This window comes from Nilaparvata lugens, chromosome 6 (genome assembly GCF_014356525.2).
Source record: "Nilaparvata lugens isolate BPH chromosome 6, ASM1435652v1, whole genome shotgun sequence".
Classification (NCBI taxonomy): Eukaryota; Metazoa; Arthropoda; class Insecta; order Hemiptera; family Delphacidae; genus Nilaparvata; species Nilaparvata lugens.
Genome location: NC_052509.1, coordinates 63,821,818 through 63,840,359, shown reverse-complemented (window position 1 = coordinate 63,840,359; position 18,542 = coordinate 63,821,818). Strand labels below are relative to the sequence as shown.

General features: G+C 34.4%; 1 protein-coding gene across 1 annotated transcript in view; it reads left to right on the top strand.

Annotated features, from left to right (window-relative positions):
- LOC111050982 (peroxidasin homolog) overlaps positions 1-18,542 on the top strand; it is a 592,805-nt gene that overhangs the window by 471,177 nt on the left and 103,086 nt on the right. The window contains 2 exon segments of the mRNA XM_039431658.1: positions 13,811-13,882; positions 17,426-17,497. Coding sequence (XP_039287592.1) covers positions 13,811-13,882; positions 17,426-17,497 — 144 coding nt within the window.

Genomic DNA, 18,542 nt, shown 5'->3' with positions numbered 1-18,542 from the left:
TAATCGGTCAGTAGTAGACACTAGAAAACCCTTCCTACAAGCTCCATGAAGGTAACAATTACTACCGCAGCAAGTAGCCATATTTTATTCAATGGTACTCCAACCTTCAACCCACATTCCACATACTTTTCCCCAACAATAAAACCCCAATTTTCATAATGAATGAATTTCAAACGTCGCATCCAACCTTACTGAATAGTGATGAAACCGCTGCACGTTTTTACGTATTTGCAAGATCATCTCCAAATTGTCAGTATCATTCAAATCGGAACTGTAGGAGCTATTCAAAAGGATTTCTGACAGTTGAAACAGTGAATTCCATTCTAGGGCTGCTACACACTCAGTCAACTTTCAGTTTCTAATTGTCAGCGTTGTTCAAATGGGAAGTGTTGATGTTTTTCATGAGGAATAGTGACAGTTTCAAGTGAATCAACTTTAGGGCCACTACACACTGTGCCTCAACATTTTGATTAAGGCTTGCACTATTTATTATATAGTAAGGTCCACGTTATAATGACAGTATTTGATCAACTTTGGTCTTGCTATCCTTGTCTATCATTCGACAAAGACAGTGGTATTATCCTTTTCTAGATCCACAACGATGACAATTATGTTTTTGACAGTGTAGAAATATAATTAGTTAATGCAGAGGATCGGCATCGCTATTCTTCTATCTTTATTCACTGCCATTATAACGTGGACCACACTATAGTACAATTGCGGGCAGTCCAACCACATTAGATTCAAACTGTCAGCATTGTTTGAATCGGAAGCATTGATGTTGCTTTATGAGGAATACTGACAGAAGTAGAAGATGAATCCCACATTAGGCTACCCCTAACTAGGATGGATCTTTTGAGTGTGATTCACTTAATTGTGGCAGTATTGTTTCAATGGAAGCATTGGAGCTTGTGCATGATCAGTGCTGACTGACAGTTTGATGGGAGGATCTAACTGTATGGAAAATTCAACGCGAGAGTGCAAGAAAAATAAAGCATCAAACTCTGTTACTGCTTCTCTGGGTTTATGGCTTGTGTAAAGAGCAAAGAGTAAACACAAACGAGCTTAGAAAAAGAGAGTTGGGGAGAGGGAGAGAGAGTTAGTGAGTTGGCGAGAGAGATAGTAAGTGGGAAAGAGAGTAAGGAAATGGTGGGGAGAGAGAGAGATTGTAGTCGTAGAGAGAGAGAGAGAGAGAGAGAGAGAGAGAGAGAGAGAGAGAGAGAGAGAGAGGAGAGGAGAGAGAGAGAAGAGAGAGAGAGAGATAGGAACAGGAAGAGGGAGAGAGAGGAGTTGGAAAGGGATAGAGATAGGGTGTGATAGAGAGAGAGAGAGTGAGAGAGAGAGAGCGAGAGAGATAGATAGAGAGATAGATAGAGAGAGAGAGAGAGAGAGAGAGAGAAGAGAGAGAGAGAGAGAGAGAGAGGAGAGAGAGAGAGAGAGGAGAGAGAGAGAGAGAGAGAGAGAGAGAGAGAGAGAGAGAGAGAGAGAGAGAGAGAGAGAGAAGAGGGAGAGGTAGAGAGAAAAGTTAGAGAGGGATAGAGATAGGGAGTGAGAGAGAGATAGGGTGTGATAGAGAGAGAGAGAGATAGTAAGTGGGAAAGAGAGATATATTGGAAGTGGGAGAGAGAGGGATATGGAGTGATAGAGAGAGCGATAGAGAGTGAGAGAGAGTGAGAGATAGGAAGAGGGAGAGAGAGGAGTTAGAGAGAGAGATAGGGTGTGATAGAGAGATAGGGAGTGATAGAGAGAGATATGGAGTGAAAGAGAGTGAGAGATAAGAGTGGCAGTGAGAGGAGTTAGAGGAGAGATAGGGTTTGATAGAGAGAGATAGAGAGAGTGAGATGAGTTAGAGAGAGAGATAGAGAGAAAGTGAGAGAGATAGAGAGAAAGTGAGAGAGAGAGAGAGAGAGAGGAGTGTGAGAGTGTGATGAGAGAGAGATCGTAAGTGGGAGAGAGAGAGGGAAATTGGGGGAGAGAGTGAGAAACAGGAAGTGGGAGAGAGAGGAATTGGAGAGAGAGAGAAAAATAGGGAGTGATAGAGAGAGGAGAGAGATATTGAGTGGGAGTTTAGATTAGATTTCTTTAGTTATGAATGTTACAATATTTACTGGCTTATATTACACTAATTTACATTAAATGACGGTAATGCTAATTATTCAATGAATTTTACAAAGTATAAAAAAACTAATCAATGAGAATAAAGATCAACTGCAATATAGAAGAAATATAATATGGAATTGTAATGTAACTTCATAAATCTGCGGTGTTTCAACAAATAATTGGATTCTCTAAGAAGGATTTATAATATCCTTCCTATCAACACACGACCGGGACAGAGAGAGAGTGAGTGTGTTTGATTGATTGAGTACTTTATTTATGTAGATTACAATATATACTGGCTTATACACTTGTGTGTGAGAGAGAGAGAGTGTTAGGGAGTGAGAGAGAGAGTGATATGGAGTGGTACAAAGGGTGATAGGGATTGGGAGAGAGAGACAGCAAGTGAGAGAGATGAAGAAGAAGTAAGGAAAAGTGAGAGAAAAAGAGTGAGTAAGGGAAAGAGAGAGATGAAAGTAGTTGAAGAGGTCAGCTAGTATTACGGTGTACCCAGTTGGTGGTAAATAATCCACCACCTCATCAATGTCAAGTAAGCAAACAGGACATGAAAAAGTAACTCTGTGGACGAAACGCCATTTCGAAACTTTCATAGTGTGAGATCAGCGTATAAATGTCGTGTTTTACTGTAGGGTTTTTTGCCTGTAAATAATCTGTGGATATTATGCATTTCGGTGCAGTGTGCGATCATGCATACGATAATATAGCATACGATAAAGCTAGCTTCAGTTAGTTTGTAGAGATTTTGTAGTTTTCTTCATGGTATTGTGGATACAAATCGTTAGAGTTATCATAAAAGAATGGTGCGGTTTCGAACATGGTTTAAAGAAAAACCAAATTACTTACAGTTGATGTTGTTTATTCATCTAATTTGTCGTCTCAGGCATTTTTTTATATAATTGATAAATTTAAATATGTGCGCCTTTAGTCGTTCGACAAAATATCCAAACGATAATCAATATCTCTCCAAACATTTGCTAACATTTCATTGGCTATGGTTGTCATTGCTTCATTAATACTGTTTTTAAGTGGTTCAGGTAGATTTTTTCTAGTAAATTTACATCAAAAACATTGTTTATTCACAAGAAATCGCAAACTGAACCACTTTAAAACAGGATTAAAGAACAATGACAACCATAATCGAAGAAATGTTATCGAATGTTAAGAGAGAAATTTATTATCGTTTGGACATTTGTCGAGCGACTAAGGGCGCACTTATTGAAAGTTATTATCAGGTAAAAAAAACTGTTTCGGACGACAAATTGGGTGAATAAAAAACATTAACTGTAAGTAATTTGTTTTTCTTTAAACAATGTTTGAAACCGCACCATTCTTTTATGATAACCCTGTATAGTGATGTCCACATTATAATGACAATATTTAATCAACTTTGGTTTTGCTATCCTTGTCTATCATTCAACAAAGCCGGTGGTACTATCCTTTTCTAGGTCCACAACGATACCAATTATGTTTTTGACAGTGTAGAAATATAATTAATTGATGCAGAGAATCGACATCGCTATTCTTCTATCTTTAACCACTGCCATTATAACGTGGACCTCACTATACTGAGATCCATCACGTTTTATTTTAAGCAGAGAGTATGAAATAGAGTATAGTACATTCCATAACTCAGGTTATTATATAGCATAGGAGAACATGTTTGTCGATTCTATGCCTTGTCTTCTATACAGGATTGCTGATACCAGTAGTCTATATCTTATGTAATATTAACTGTTAATCCTTGTTTAAAATAATCAATTATATTTAATTCGTCAAAGAAAATATTTTTCAATGATTTAACAATGAATTTGCATATTTGAGATTGAATATTTTGATCTAATATCATATTTTGAAAACCGATCTGGCAACGTTGCGGAGCTAGAAAAGGATAGCGCTATCTCATCTACAGTTAGGTCGATTTCAATTTACAATCACTTTCTAGAAAGTTATGTGTTTCAAAATTGATTGTGATTTAAAGAACTTAGATTGAGGCTGTGCAAAGGCTAAAACTAAAGTTTCTACTCGTGATATTTTTCTAAAATTCTCGATTCGTATATCATCAAGCTATAAAAATGAAAAAGTTTTCTCAGGAAAACATTTTTTTCCGATCATTACTTTTTGAGATATGAGCGACTGAAGTTTGAATTTTTGGGACAGAACATTTAAAATTTGGTACAATATAAATCCATGAGATTTAGAGGATGAATTCTTCATAGTATTGTTGATCTAGTAAAACAAAAATTCTCTGAAAATATCAATTTTTCGAAAAGTTATTCAATTTATCAAAAATAACTCAACTAAAAGTTATTTTTGGTTATTTTTAGTAAATCGAATAACTATCTTAAAAGTTGATATTTTCAAAAACCTTTTATTTTACTAGATCAACAATACCATGAAGAATCTATCCTCTGAATCTCATGGATTTATATCTTACCGAATTTGAAATGTTCTGTCCCAAAAATTTGAGCTTTAGGCGCTCATATCTCAAAAAGTAATGATCAAAAAATAATTTTTTTCTTGAGAGAACTTTGTCATTTTGGTAGTTTGATGATATACAGATCAAAAAACTTTGAAAAATATCACGAGTAAAAAGTTTATTTTTAGCCTTTGCACAACCTTAAAATCTATCTATCATCTGAGGATGAAAGTATAATATAGTACCTAGTTGAGAACAATAATAATTCCATGAACTATCCTTATTTTCATAGATCTCATCTTCAGGAGAACAAGACAACAATGAAAATCTATTCAAAATTGTCCATATATTCATAGATAATCTTGAAAGTGATGAAATTTAGTTGTCTGAGAAATCAGAAATTTGAGCTTTTCACAAGAATATTAGTCCTTGAATAGTTTAGAAGAACAAATTGAGCACAAAATCTCAAAACAACCAGAACTGTTTTGTTTCGTTCGAGTGGAGATCTCAGACTTGCATGACTTGAAATTAGTTTAGCCAGAAAAGAATGTCAGCGATACAAACTTGGTAAATGAACAGTATCTGGTTGTGATTTCAACAATATTTAAAAATTGCAATTCTTGACAATTCCAAAACAAATTGAAAGTGGAATTTTAAAGGAATAATGTTAAAATAGTAACTGTAATAGGAATAGAATAACAAATCATAATAAAATACGAGGTATTTGTCATAATAAATAATACAGATTGAAAGACTGGGTGCCGGTTGCACAACAGCAGGTTAAATTTTAACCGTTATTATCAGCTGTTATACAAATAGAATATCGAATTATAATAAAATACGAGGTAATTGTCGTAATAAATACAGATTGAAAGACTGGGTGCCGGTTGAACAACAGCAGGTTAAATTTTAACCGTGATTAATTCCACGAGAACCAATCAGAGAAGCCGTCTCTTCAAAAACGCCATCTCTGATTGGACCTTGTGAAATTAATCATGATTTAAATTTAACCGGTTGTTGTGCAACCGGGCCTGGAAATGATTGGAGAAACCTTTATTGGAAGGAGAAAAATCTGGTGTGGTGCACTCACACTACTTTGCTTGCCGTTATGAAAATTAATCACATGACGCTAGTGTTCCCGCGCATCTCAAATCCACTTTTCTAAGATATGAGCCAGCTGGTGACAGGACAATAACACTGGAGACACACGAAGTCTGCTATCTCTTCATGGTGAATGATTTAATAGAATCAACAGTTGCCAACAGTTTGCAATTGAATAATCTTATTTTCTCTAATTTCGAGCTTATTTTCAATTTTAGGTGGAAATGTTACTGAACATTAATTGCAGAGATTTTCATGCTCAATCTTTTCCAATCGAAATTTTTGTTCAAATTGTATCTGAAGCCTGATAATTGAAAATCTAAAATCAAACTTTGCATAGATGGTGCAGTGCTCCTGAAATTTTTACAGATATGGGACTTGGAGCAGTTGATAGAGCTTATCAATGACTTTCGTAGGTATGAATTTGATCAAAATCGTTGGAGCCGTTTTCGAGAAAATCGCGAAAAACCCTGTTTTTGACAACATTTTCGCCATTTTAGCCGCCATCTTGAATTGCATTTGATCGAAATTGAATAGTGTAAGGACCTTAAGTTCCAAATTCCAAGTCATTCCGTTAATTGGAAGATGAGATATCGTGTACACAGACGCACATACACTCATACACACACACACACACACACACACACACACACACACACACACACACACACACACACACACACACACACACACACACACACACACACACACACACACACACACACACACACACACACACACACAATAGAAATTGGGGTACCTTAATTTTTTCGGAAAGCAATACTTTCCTTACCTATGGTAATTAGGGCAAGGAAAGTAAAAATGATTGTATTGGATTAGAAAATGGATTTGAATTGAAGTCTTGATTGATTATCATCGACTCTGAAGATTATCAATAATATTGATCCTCGATTTTTGGCATTGAAAGTGGAATTGCATCAAGGTAGAAACGACGATTGTATCGAATGTTGAATGAAGTTCCCATTGGAGTTAAAAGTGAAGTTGCATCAAAAGAGGAACGAAGATTGCACGGAAAATGGATGGAGATGGTTAAGAGTGGTGATTATGGAAGGTTGCGAAAGTGGATGGGCTAGAGTGAGAGAGAAAGAGAGAGTGAGTGAGAGAGTGGAGGAAAAAGGTTGAGTGAGAGACGGTATGAGAGAGAGTGTGTGAGAGAGAGAGAAAGAGAGTGAAGAGGCATCACCCTGAACCCTGAGCCGTGCGCTTTTCTCGCCTCTGCTTGTTTCAACTTCATCCGACCGAAATGATTTAAAAGCATAGCTCTTGGCTTGGAAGTCTCTTGTGCGAAAACGAAAAACGAACTGAAAACGAACCGAAATGTTGGGTCAGTAAACGGAATATAAAAAGAAAGAACTGGCCCAGAAAGCGAAAAAGAATTGCAAAGAACTGCACGGTTGGTGAAGAAGATAAAAAACGAAAAATGGGAGTTGTGGACGGAAAACCTGGAAACAGTGAACGAAATATTGAAAGAGAGAACCATAGTGGTTCACTCAAACTTCCACGAAAGAAAAAGGGAGACAAAAGACAAATGAGAAAAAAATTGCAACGGAAAACATCTCAGTCGATGAATGATAGAGTTCAAAAGGAATTGAAGAAAGAGAAACCAGGTCTGTTGGACAAGGAAAGAACGTGAGAGTTTTCAGTAAACTTGAAGAGAAAACGAAGAGCTTCCAGTAAAAGAGGGAAAGAAAAGAATGAACTGCACTAGTCAAGGGATCAAAAAGTAAGAAAGAATTGCAATGGTCAGGCATGCGGTCACTGAGCGAAAAATAAGACGGTGTCGAAGGAAGTCAAGCTAGTCCAGTAACGAGAGAATAAAGTTATAAGAACCACCCCACGAAAATATCAGTGAATTTACAGTGTGTATAAGTTTGACACAAGAAAGTATATGTATACTTTCTATTTGTATACTTTCTGAGAGTTCACTCGCTGAAACCATACTCCAGTAGAAAATTCTTCTCTATTTGTCTATGCCAAAAGGTATCGTACATCACATATTCTGGTCACACAGCGAGAAAACTTGAGAAAATATCGGATTGAAGTTTTCATCATCTAAACGTTTGGATGCCCCGATTCATTGTCAATTTCATGCTAAGCTCTGCTCATGAATACTAGATCTAATACTAGAAAGATTACTTGTGCTCTGTTTCTTTTGGGTTTGGTTTGAAAATAGAAAAAGGATGGGAAAAGATAGTTGTAGTTCTAAAGAGAGGTGTCTATTCACAATTGTTCAGGATGCACAAAAGATCATGTAAGCCGTTTTGGAGCTGCTATGTATCCCGTGGCTCAATTTTGTATAAAATTGTGTTGTTAATAATTTTTCCTACAGTTACGTTGAAAAGTGGCCATTGCTGCACTGATTACAGAACGCAAAGAATCACTTTTCCGCTCTAGTGCGGGAAAAATTTTTCTGCACTCCAGATTTGCAACATGGCAACGCAAAATACTTAGTAGGTTATATGGAGCAACAGTGCAGCAAAATCAAAATGAAGTTGGTAACAGTGACTGCTGTGGCTGCTTTAGTGAGCAGAGGTGCAACGAAGCACAACGCGCTAATTATTATTCATAATATATTATAACGAGGACAGCAACAGCACAGTGCCACCACAGCACACACCACACAGCCGCCTCGCCATTCAAACACTACTAAGTTATTTGATGGATTTCAGGCAATTTTACCCATAATTACCCACTTTTCATATTCAATAGTAACTGTAGGAAAAACTTAATGTGAAATACGTGCGCAAAGTTCCTCTGCTGCACTCAAGAAACCATTCCGCCCTCGCCTACGGCTCGGGCGTAAACGTTTCTTTCGGTGCAGCAGACTGTCACTTTGCGCACTAGTTGCACAAATAACTATTGTTGAATATTTAAAATAATTGATGATAAAAATTTGTGAGATGTTGATGTGATTCATTAATCAATTAACGAGATTTTCTGTATGGTAGGAGGAGCGATGGTGGTATATATATTGTGGATTAATAAAAACAATATAAAAATCTTGTGGTACCCTTTATTTTTTAAAAACTTAAAAATAGTTCAACAACTAGTTTCGACCCTAACTTGGGTCAAATCATTTTCAATATTTTTTTATTTTTTATATTATTTCAAAAAGTAGCCCATGTGAGTGAAGTGTTCTTATATATTGTGGTGTATACCAGCAAAGAGGTTTGGAAGAAATCTCTTCCAAGCCTCATTGATATCAGTGAAGTCCCAGGGATTACTGGGCTGGCAACCCTTATACTTGAAAATGTAAAATTACACTTGAAAATGGCCCTTGAAGAGTAAAAACAAATCGTGTTGTGATAAAATAAAGGGTACTTGATAATTTTTATTGTTTTTCAGTAATTTTAGTAGCACTAAAAAAGTGAATTCTTTGTTCATGTCCGCCCATCCCGAAATGGTTGATCAATATTCATCCATTCCACTTCAATTCATTATTTACACCACATTTATTAAATCTACAATCAAAATTCAATAAAAATTTGTTAACACAGCTCCGATGAAACCCCTACATAGAACAATGCACTGCAATTCAATCAACAATTTCAATTCAAATCAAAACCGTACAGGACTTTTGGTAACCGGTGAAAAAACTGGTCAGTTTTCACCTGTCGTTGCTTTTGTTGACTGGAGGGTGGTGTTTGATTTTGTGTCGCCATTTGATTGATGGATTTATCTGATTTTCTACTGCGCATGCGTGAATGATTTTCAAACAACAAACAGCAGTACAACCCTCACTGTATATGGGGTTAGATTAATTTCAAACTGTCATCATTCTTCAATACCAACTTCACCACTTCTTATTCAACTAATGCTGACAAACAATAGTGAATCTCACATCATAGCCATAATAAATCAAGATAGGTAGTCTCTGAACAAAGATTCGGAGGCTGTTTGATTACTGTTCTGTCAAACCAAACCACTGATAAACATTGCAACAATTTCCCCTGCTACTGTGAGGATGTTGTACGCTTATCGGAAAGTTTGATAAGCGAGGTGAGAAATGATTTATAAAGTTGTGAAACATCGATATTTTTGCAGTACTATACAGAGATACAGTAACTCACTGTCGATTCTCCGTTAATTCGAGATGAGGTGATTTAGAGTGATATTATCATCATCAGTGGTAAAAATCTGGTGTGGCGCACCTGACGCTAGTGTTCCCGCGCATCTCAAGTCTACTATTCAAAGATTTGAGCCAGCTGGTGACAGGGCAATAACGCTGGAGACACACATGAGGTCTGCTATCTCTTCATAGTGAATGATTTAATAGAATCAACAATAATTTGCAATTGAATAATCACATTTTCTCGAATTTAAAGCTCATTTTCAATTTTAGGTGAAAATGTTACTGAACATTAATTGTAGAGATTTTCATGCTCAATCTACTCCACTTAATTTTTTTCGTTTCAATTGTATCTGAAGCCTGATAATTGGGAATCTATCTGCATTGATGGGGCTAAGCTCCTGAAATTTTTACAGATGTGGGACTTGTGGCAGTTGATAGAGACTAGGCAGATTGATGACTATTTTAGGTATGAATTTGATCAAAATCGTTGGAGCCGTTTCCGAGAAAATCACGAAAAACCCTGTTTTTGACAACATTTTCGCCATTCTAGCCGCCATCTTGAATTGCATTTGATCGAAATTGTTCGTGTCGGATCCTTATAATGAAAGGACCTTAAGTTCCAAATTTCAAGTCATTCCGTTAATTGGGAGATGAGATATCGTGTACACAGACGCACATACACTCATACACACACACACACACACACGTGTTAAAGCATGTTGTAAAAGTGGACTTGTACCAATCACCTGAATCGTAGTCTACTCGCTTAACTGAGATTCTTTCATCAAAACCGTACTCAAGCTATGACGTAACACTGTCAGCCAATGAGAGCTCGTTGTAGGCGTGGTTTTGTATCAAGAAAATGACGGTTACCAGAGTGTACTGGCTCGTGATTGGTGGACTTTGTGTGACGTAGTGGATCACTCAGCTGACATTGAAATGGGCATTCGTCAATAGAAATGAAGAGGGCGTCTGCGATCTGAATTCTTGTTTCTTCCATTGATTTTGGATTTTGCTACAAAAATATAAAAATTCCAAATGCTGTGAATTTATGAATCAACAAAGGTGACTTTATGTAATGAATGAATGAATGACAACTTGAGAATTTATCGAATTTGAAATAAAATCATGTTTTGAAATTGGTATAAACGCAATTCCTCAATGAAAATTATATTATATTCCCAATATATTATTCAGATAAGAAAAAGGAATTGAATGTAACTCATGATAATGTATAACTTATCTCCAACAACTATAACCAACATTATAATTATTATTCCAACAACCCAATCAACTATGATGAAATTGATTGATATGTTGTGTTCAACCAGACAACTCAATTACTCTAATTACATACTCCAAGATTCCAAGTCAATCAATAATGATTTCATATGATTGAGCCAAGAGGGGAGTAGTCAACCTTGATCTGAGAATACAGTAATATCGATACAAATACCGTAGAGGATTTAAAACTAATCCTATTCTTATTTTTTAAAAAAACATTACTTCAGATTGTAATATTATCTATCTATCCTATTACATTAAGCGAGCAATTTCTATATTTATATATCTGGTTATTTTTATATCTGGCTATATTTATATGGTTATCTATGTTTTACGGATCTCGAAAACGGCTCTAACGGTTTTTACGAAATTTGGAACATAGTAGGTTTATGATTTAAAGATTCGATTGCACTAGGTCTCATCCTTGGGAAAATTCGCTGAACGACATTAAAAGGATAATTCATCCTTGGCTTGAACAGCTGTGTATAATAAAAAAGTGAGTATGTGAAAAATCAAAATATCGCATCCCCGAAATCATATAGCCAGCTGTGAAATATGAACACGATCATTTTAGAGAATTGTGTTCTGTTTATCAATAAATAAAAATAATGAGCGAAGCTCGGTGCTCCGATATTGGTATAATGAATGGAAGAATTGGCTTATACACGTACGGGATTCCATCTGGTCGCCATTTTTGTACATTCACATTACACTAGACATAAGGATGATGTAACTAGACCTACAGTTAGATTGACTAGAACTTTGAAAAGTCATAAGTATCTATAAATTCGCATGATTATTTTACTACCAAATAATGTTAAGCAGTTACCATTGAAAACGCTTTGTATTGATGTTGATAAATGGCTCAAGTCTGAAGCTTTCTATTCTGTAAATGAGCACCTGGAATATTTCAATATGTATATGCATGCATAGCCACCTCTAATACAAGGCCGCGGCCTACGATATTGCAACGTCGCAGTGTAGGCCTAGAATCTAATACATGATTGGTGAAAAAGATCAGCTGGTATTTTTTGAATATTTTTCACCAATCATGTATTAGATTCTAGGCCTACACTGCGACGTTGCAATATCGTAGACCGGGGCCTTGTATTAGAGGTGTTTATGGTATATGTAAATTTGATCGTTTGATAGAGCCAACCTTGTGATATTTCACCTATTATTGACAAAGGCTATTGCTTACATTTTGTAATGTTGTTTTATGGCCAGTAAAATTCTTTATTCTTATAGGAAATTCACGAATGCCGCATCATCACTTCTAAACTACTGCGGACGGATTAACTTGGAATTATGCATATAGATTATCTATTTACCGAGGATTGTTATAGGCCTATTTAAAATTCTCCAAGATTCCAGTTTCTCAAGTTTTGAGAGCCAACTTGCGGAGCACGTGGTACCTGCTAGTATCTAATTGACCGAGCGAAGTGAGGTCTAAGATTCAAGTCGACGGTTTGGCATTTCTCTTAATGTTTGAATGTTTAAATGTTTATATATTTTTATGTTGCGCATTCACGGCGAAACGCGGTAATAGATTTTCATGAAATTTGACAGGTATGTTCCTTTTTAAATTGCGTGTCGACGTATATACAAGGTTTTTGGAAATTTTGCATTTCAAGGATAATATAAAAGGAAAAAGGAGCCTCCTTCATACGCCAATATTACCGTAAAAATCAGACTATAGAATTATTCATCATAAATCAGCTGTCTAGTGGACTATAATACTACCCGTTCAAAAACATAGAACATTTTGAAAATGTATCTTTCCATCAACGTTGTAGACAGTTGCAGCCAGACCTGATAACAGCGCTCACACTCACATTCCGGGATGACACGTCACGGTACGATAGGACAGAAAGCTCTATATTTATTTAGGATTTTTTCTGGACATTTTAAATTGATAAATTATTTATTAAATTTTGAGAAAACATAACAACAGGTCATTGTAACTTACTGAGCGCGAGGTCTACTGTTCACAGAACTACTAGTATATTTATTTTCATTAGCCTATTGTATTTTGATTTCATGAGACAAATCATCCGTATTTGTACTAGGCCTACTATTTGTACAGGAATGCTTGGGAATGGAATGATTGGACCTTGGAAAAGCTGAAAAAGGTATTATATCTCAATCCCCTTGAGAACAGAATTAAATAACCTTGAGAACAGTATTACCTCTGCTGCTATATACTAATCCCAAAGGGTTTATAACGACATCCCTTTGATTCAGTTATTACCGCGACAGCGAGAGCCTAATGACAATTCAATGACCACAACTGAAACCCTAAATGCATTGTGTTGTTTCAAAATGATCCCCAAAGTCCTCTCCATTGCTTACCGTAGGCCTACATTTTTCTCTCATTAATTAACATGCGTATTTAATTAGTAGGGTGGACTCAAATACTATAGATATACCTTCCACTAATTACTTTATTCATTATCCTGACCACGAAACTCAGGAAAATCCCTATCGATATTCAATTATCCAACGTTTCGAAATTTTGTTGTACATTTTTAAAATCCGAATGGATGAGAGAGGTATGATCAAAAGCGAATTGAATAAGCATAAAAAATTGTTTGTGTTCGAATGGCATTGGGAAAAATGTCTGGATTCTTTCTAATAGGCCTATTATTATTGAATATCTGCATTCTGGATTCTTTACATAGAATATAACGAATTAGATTCCAATTATACATTTATTAGATTGATATCATAGAATATTTGGATTCTTTCAATAATTGATTGGGTTGAGATATTCATCATTGTTTTCTTGTTTGTTTCAGAGATTTGAGGTTCAACCGCATCAAAGAAATTCCTCCAGATACATTCAAGAATCTGTCCAAGTTACATACACTGTAAGTACATTACCATACACTGTACCGTACTGTATTGAATCCTCCAGAATGTATTCATTTATTTACCTACCAATCGAAACAAATACTTCATCATAAGCTGTACTGTAAACTCATAACAGTCTCATATTCACTATCAGAAGATTCAGAGCTGTGTCTGCAAATGTCTTTATAGTTTTCGGCATCTAATGTAGGATGAAATGAACATGAAATCATCCATCAAGTTGGTAGAAAAATAATTAGTAAATACTGTATGATATTTAGTATGACTAGTATCATAGAGAAACAATAGCGTAAGTAGATATCCCATGGTATAGGGCAACTATGGTTTATGTCGCAACTTTTACTGTTATCTCAAGCCAATTACTGTCGATTATTGTCTATTTTTACTGTTTTGTCCGGGTAAGAGTGTATGAACGGCACAATATGAGAGACTACTAGCGTCATAAAGCTTCACGGGAAAGAACTACGTGGACTATCAGCTTGAGATAATAATAAAAGTTGAGACATAAACGCCCTATACCATGGGATATCTACTTATGCTATTGTTTCTCTATGGTAGTATTGAGGCCGTGCAAAGGCTAAAAATAAACTTTCTAATGGTGATATTTTTCAAAGTTTTTCCATTTGTATATCATCAAGCTATCTAAATGAAAATGTTTTCTCAGAGAAAAATTTTTTCCCGATCATTACTTTTTGAGATATGAGTGCCTAAAGTTTGAATTTTTGGGACAGGATATTTCAAATTTGGTAAGTGATAAATCCATAAGATTTAGAGGATAAATTCTTCATTGTATTGTTGATTGAATAAAACAAAACTTTTCTAAAAATTCAATTCTTGAGAAAGTTATTCAATTTACTAAAAATGACCAAAAATAACTTTTAATCGTTATTTTTGGTAAATTGTTCTCAAAAATTGATATTTTAAAAACAATTTTGTTTTATTCAATCAAAAATACAATGAAGAATTTACTCTCTAAATCTCATCGATTTATCACTTACAAAATTTGAAATGTCCTGTCCAAAAACTTAAACTTTAGGTGCTCATATCTCAAAAAGTAATGATCGGAAAAAATGTTTTCCTGAGTAACCTCTTTTCATTTTCATAGCTTGATGATATACACAGATCGAACAACTTTGAAAAATATCACCAGTAGAAAGTTTATTTTTAGCCATATTGCACAGCCTTAACACATGCATGTATGTTGCTAACCACCCTTGTTATAATCATTCCCGTCTGAGCCCGTATGTCAGACATGATCAGACATTAGTCTATAGTGTGGTCCACGTTATAATGGCAGTGGATAAAGATAGAAGAATAGCGATGCCGATTCTCTGCATTAATTAATTATATCTCTACACTGTCAAGAACATTATTGTCATCGTTGTGTACCTCGAAATGGATAGTACCATCAGCTTTGTCGGTTGATAGACAAGGATAGCAATACCAAAGTTGATCAAATACTGTCATTATAACGTAGACCTCACTATAGAAAACTGGGCCCGTGTGCCACACGTGCTTCATGTTCCATTGTATAGTAAATATTCCAGACGTGTTGGATACGTGTGTAGTTTACCCAAAGACCTTGAAGAGATTAAGGTCTTGCATCTTCAAGGTATTTGAGTCTACCAGACTGGTAGTTTGATATTTCCCATCACATGCTGCTATCTATAGTGAGGTCCACGTTATAATGACAGTATTTAATCAACTTTGGTTTTGCTATCCTTGTCTATCTTTCGACAAAGCCGGTGGTACTATCCTTTTCTAGGTCCACAACGGTGCCAATTATGTTTTTGACAGTGTAGAAATATTATTAATCAATGCAGAGAATCGGCATCACTATTCGTCTATCTTTATTCACTGTCATTATAACGTGGACCTTACTATATAATAGTAGCAGTTATTATGAACTAATACTAGAAAAATCGATATTTTTCGATCAACCAATTCTAACCTCGACCTACCTGTCGACTTCACTTGAAGAACTGTCATTTGTTTTTGTTTACATCCAGTTAGATTTTTTAGATACAGAATAGAGTATCTATTTTATATAAAAATGACTGAAAATTTGAGCTTGAACGACTTAGTTGAGGAGTTTATTGACAATTCTGGATCGCCTGGAGAAATTGACAATTTGGACAATGATCCTGACTAACATTGAAGAAAACGAAAGTATGTAGTCTAAATATTTCTTTCTAACCTATATTCATATAGTAGTTTTTCTGTGACCGAATTAATTGATTGAAATCTATTTTAAAGTTTGAATTGGAATGAAAAAAGTAAGGATATCTCTTCAAAACAAACGTTATGACACTATGATAGAAAGTGTCTGAAATTCACAAATCTTAAATCTCAAATGACCGCCAATTGAAAATGAAACATCAACGATTTAATCGGCCGCTATTTTGGTTTCGATTATTGTTGAGATTTTTTATTTGTGCCAAGATTTCTGTTTTGGAGAAACCTTTGAAATGATATATCACACAAATAGTTTTCCAATGACAATTTTTGGTATCATAGAACCCCTGGAACCTCCCCCCCTTGACATGAAATCCCCGCTGCCACAAATTCCTCCTTCAATAAACTATATTTTTATCAATTTATTTTTGTTTTACAATAAAGTAATAAAACAGGCTGCTACCCAAATCGTTCCATATTACAAATTCAGCATCTAGTCTAAAACAGGATAATTATGTATATATTTATTTGCATAAATACATACATGGAGACATCAGATTAAACCATTATATGTCTCCTTGAAAAATTACAACATTCTTCATTCAAAAAATTTTATTATTATATAAATCATATCATTATAATATATATTCATAAATAATTAGTATATTTCGATTTAATTTTGTATTGTCAAGTTTTGTAAATGTTACCGGTACCATAGGCAACAGCCTTTTAACAATTATCAGTAAATATATCATCTTATCTTATCTTATATGCAAATTTTTACATACATTCTAGTCCATTCATATACCGTATACATTCAATACATTTTAATCCACTTATAGTCTGAGCTGATCTTACCACACCTCTTTCATTCAGCATATTTACTCCAAAGTTTTGAATATCAATGTAAGACTTTTTGGTTTCCTTCAAAAAATGTAAGTTAGTTCATAAATCATTTTTTCAGCTTATATATATAAAAAAATTATACTTATGTACATAATATAATAGATAAGATTCCAATCTACAACTTGGTTCAAACTATATTTTTTTGCCCTTTCACGGAAAAAACATGAATTTTTTTAAAATAGGCAAAATAAGCCAGTTTTCTGAACTAAATGAGGTAATTGAGTAGCAGACGTCTAGGAGGAGATTTGACTGCCTCGTATGTAATACGGGCTCAGACTTGAAAGAGTATTGTTGTTATGTTATATATTGACGTTATCACTGCTGTAATGGCTTTTCGACAATACAATTTTATTTATTTATTTTATTAGAGTATAAAAAGTAAGGAGTAGGGTTGAGAGTTGAAGTACCGGTATTTTATGATGAATATTTTTGAAATTTATAAATATCCTTTATATTTTCAGATTATTGAATAATAACCAATTGTCAAAACTACAAAATGGCGTTTTCAATGGACTCCAGGAGCTGAGATATCTGTGAGTGCAAACTTTACTTCAGCACTATTGATTAATATAACATCACACTTGTCACAATAATTTGGAAATTTTCAGGAATCACATTCAATTCTAGGAAATTGTTTTGCTTTTTCTTTCCATTACATCAAAAATTGTATAGCTTTAATTGTAATCATTCAGGCCTATATTTGATTTGACAGAATAATGAACGATAAGGTTGGATTGGCAAAATCAATAATTATGTGAATAAATTTAAAATAAATAATTATGTAGGGATCAAGAGCCATGAAGAGGATAACAACTGTTCTTTTTTATTCACAAGATGACAGTTATTGTAAATTGAAGTTGAATTGGAAACAAATTTTCAACTCTTATAGATTGAGTAATTTAATAAAATAAACTAAAGCTATTTTTCACATTATTTGAATCTCAAAATCAAATATTCAAATACTCCGGTTATCACTGCTTTTCCATTATGTTCAATGAAAATAGCTTCAATGGTTGAGTAAAATATTCAGCTACTTTTTTTTCTCTTTCAGTTGATACATGAAATAATAAGTAGTATTAATATATAATACACAAAACAATAGACCAATGAATAGACTTGATAAATTTGTTTGCAATAAATACATTTTGACATATAGTCTTCTGTATAATATATTTATATTGCAATGTATTCATCTTTTTTCATTGTACAGAATTTTATCCCTGGAAGAATTGTTTATAGAGAAGCATGAAAACACTAATAAAAAATAATGAAGCACCGCTTTGATAATAGAGGTATCCAAGATGACATGAATCTAACGGTAATATGGTTTATTAGTGAAATTTCTTCTATGCAATACTACTGTATTTTCAAAATTATTTCAATTTAAATACTCAGGTTATCACTGCTTTTCCATTATGTTCAATGAAAATAATATTTTTTTTAATATAATAATGTTATCTAATAGATTGCACAATATTCTGAATTTCAATCTCTAACCCTAGATATTGATGGAGAATCATAATCTAATTGATAAACAGAAATGACTGAGAAAAAATGAAACATTTTTTGATTTATTAT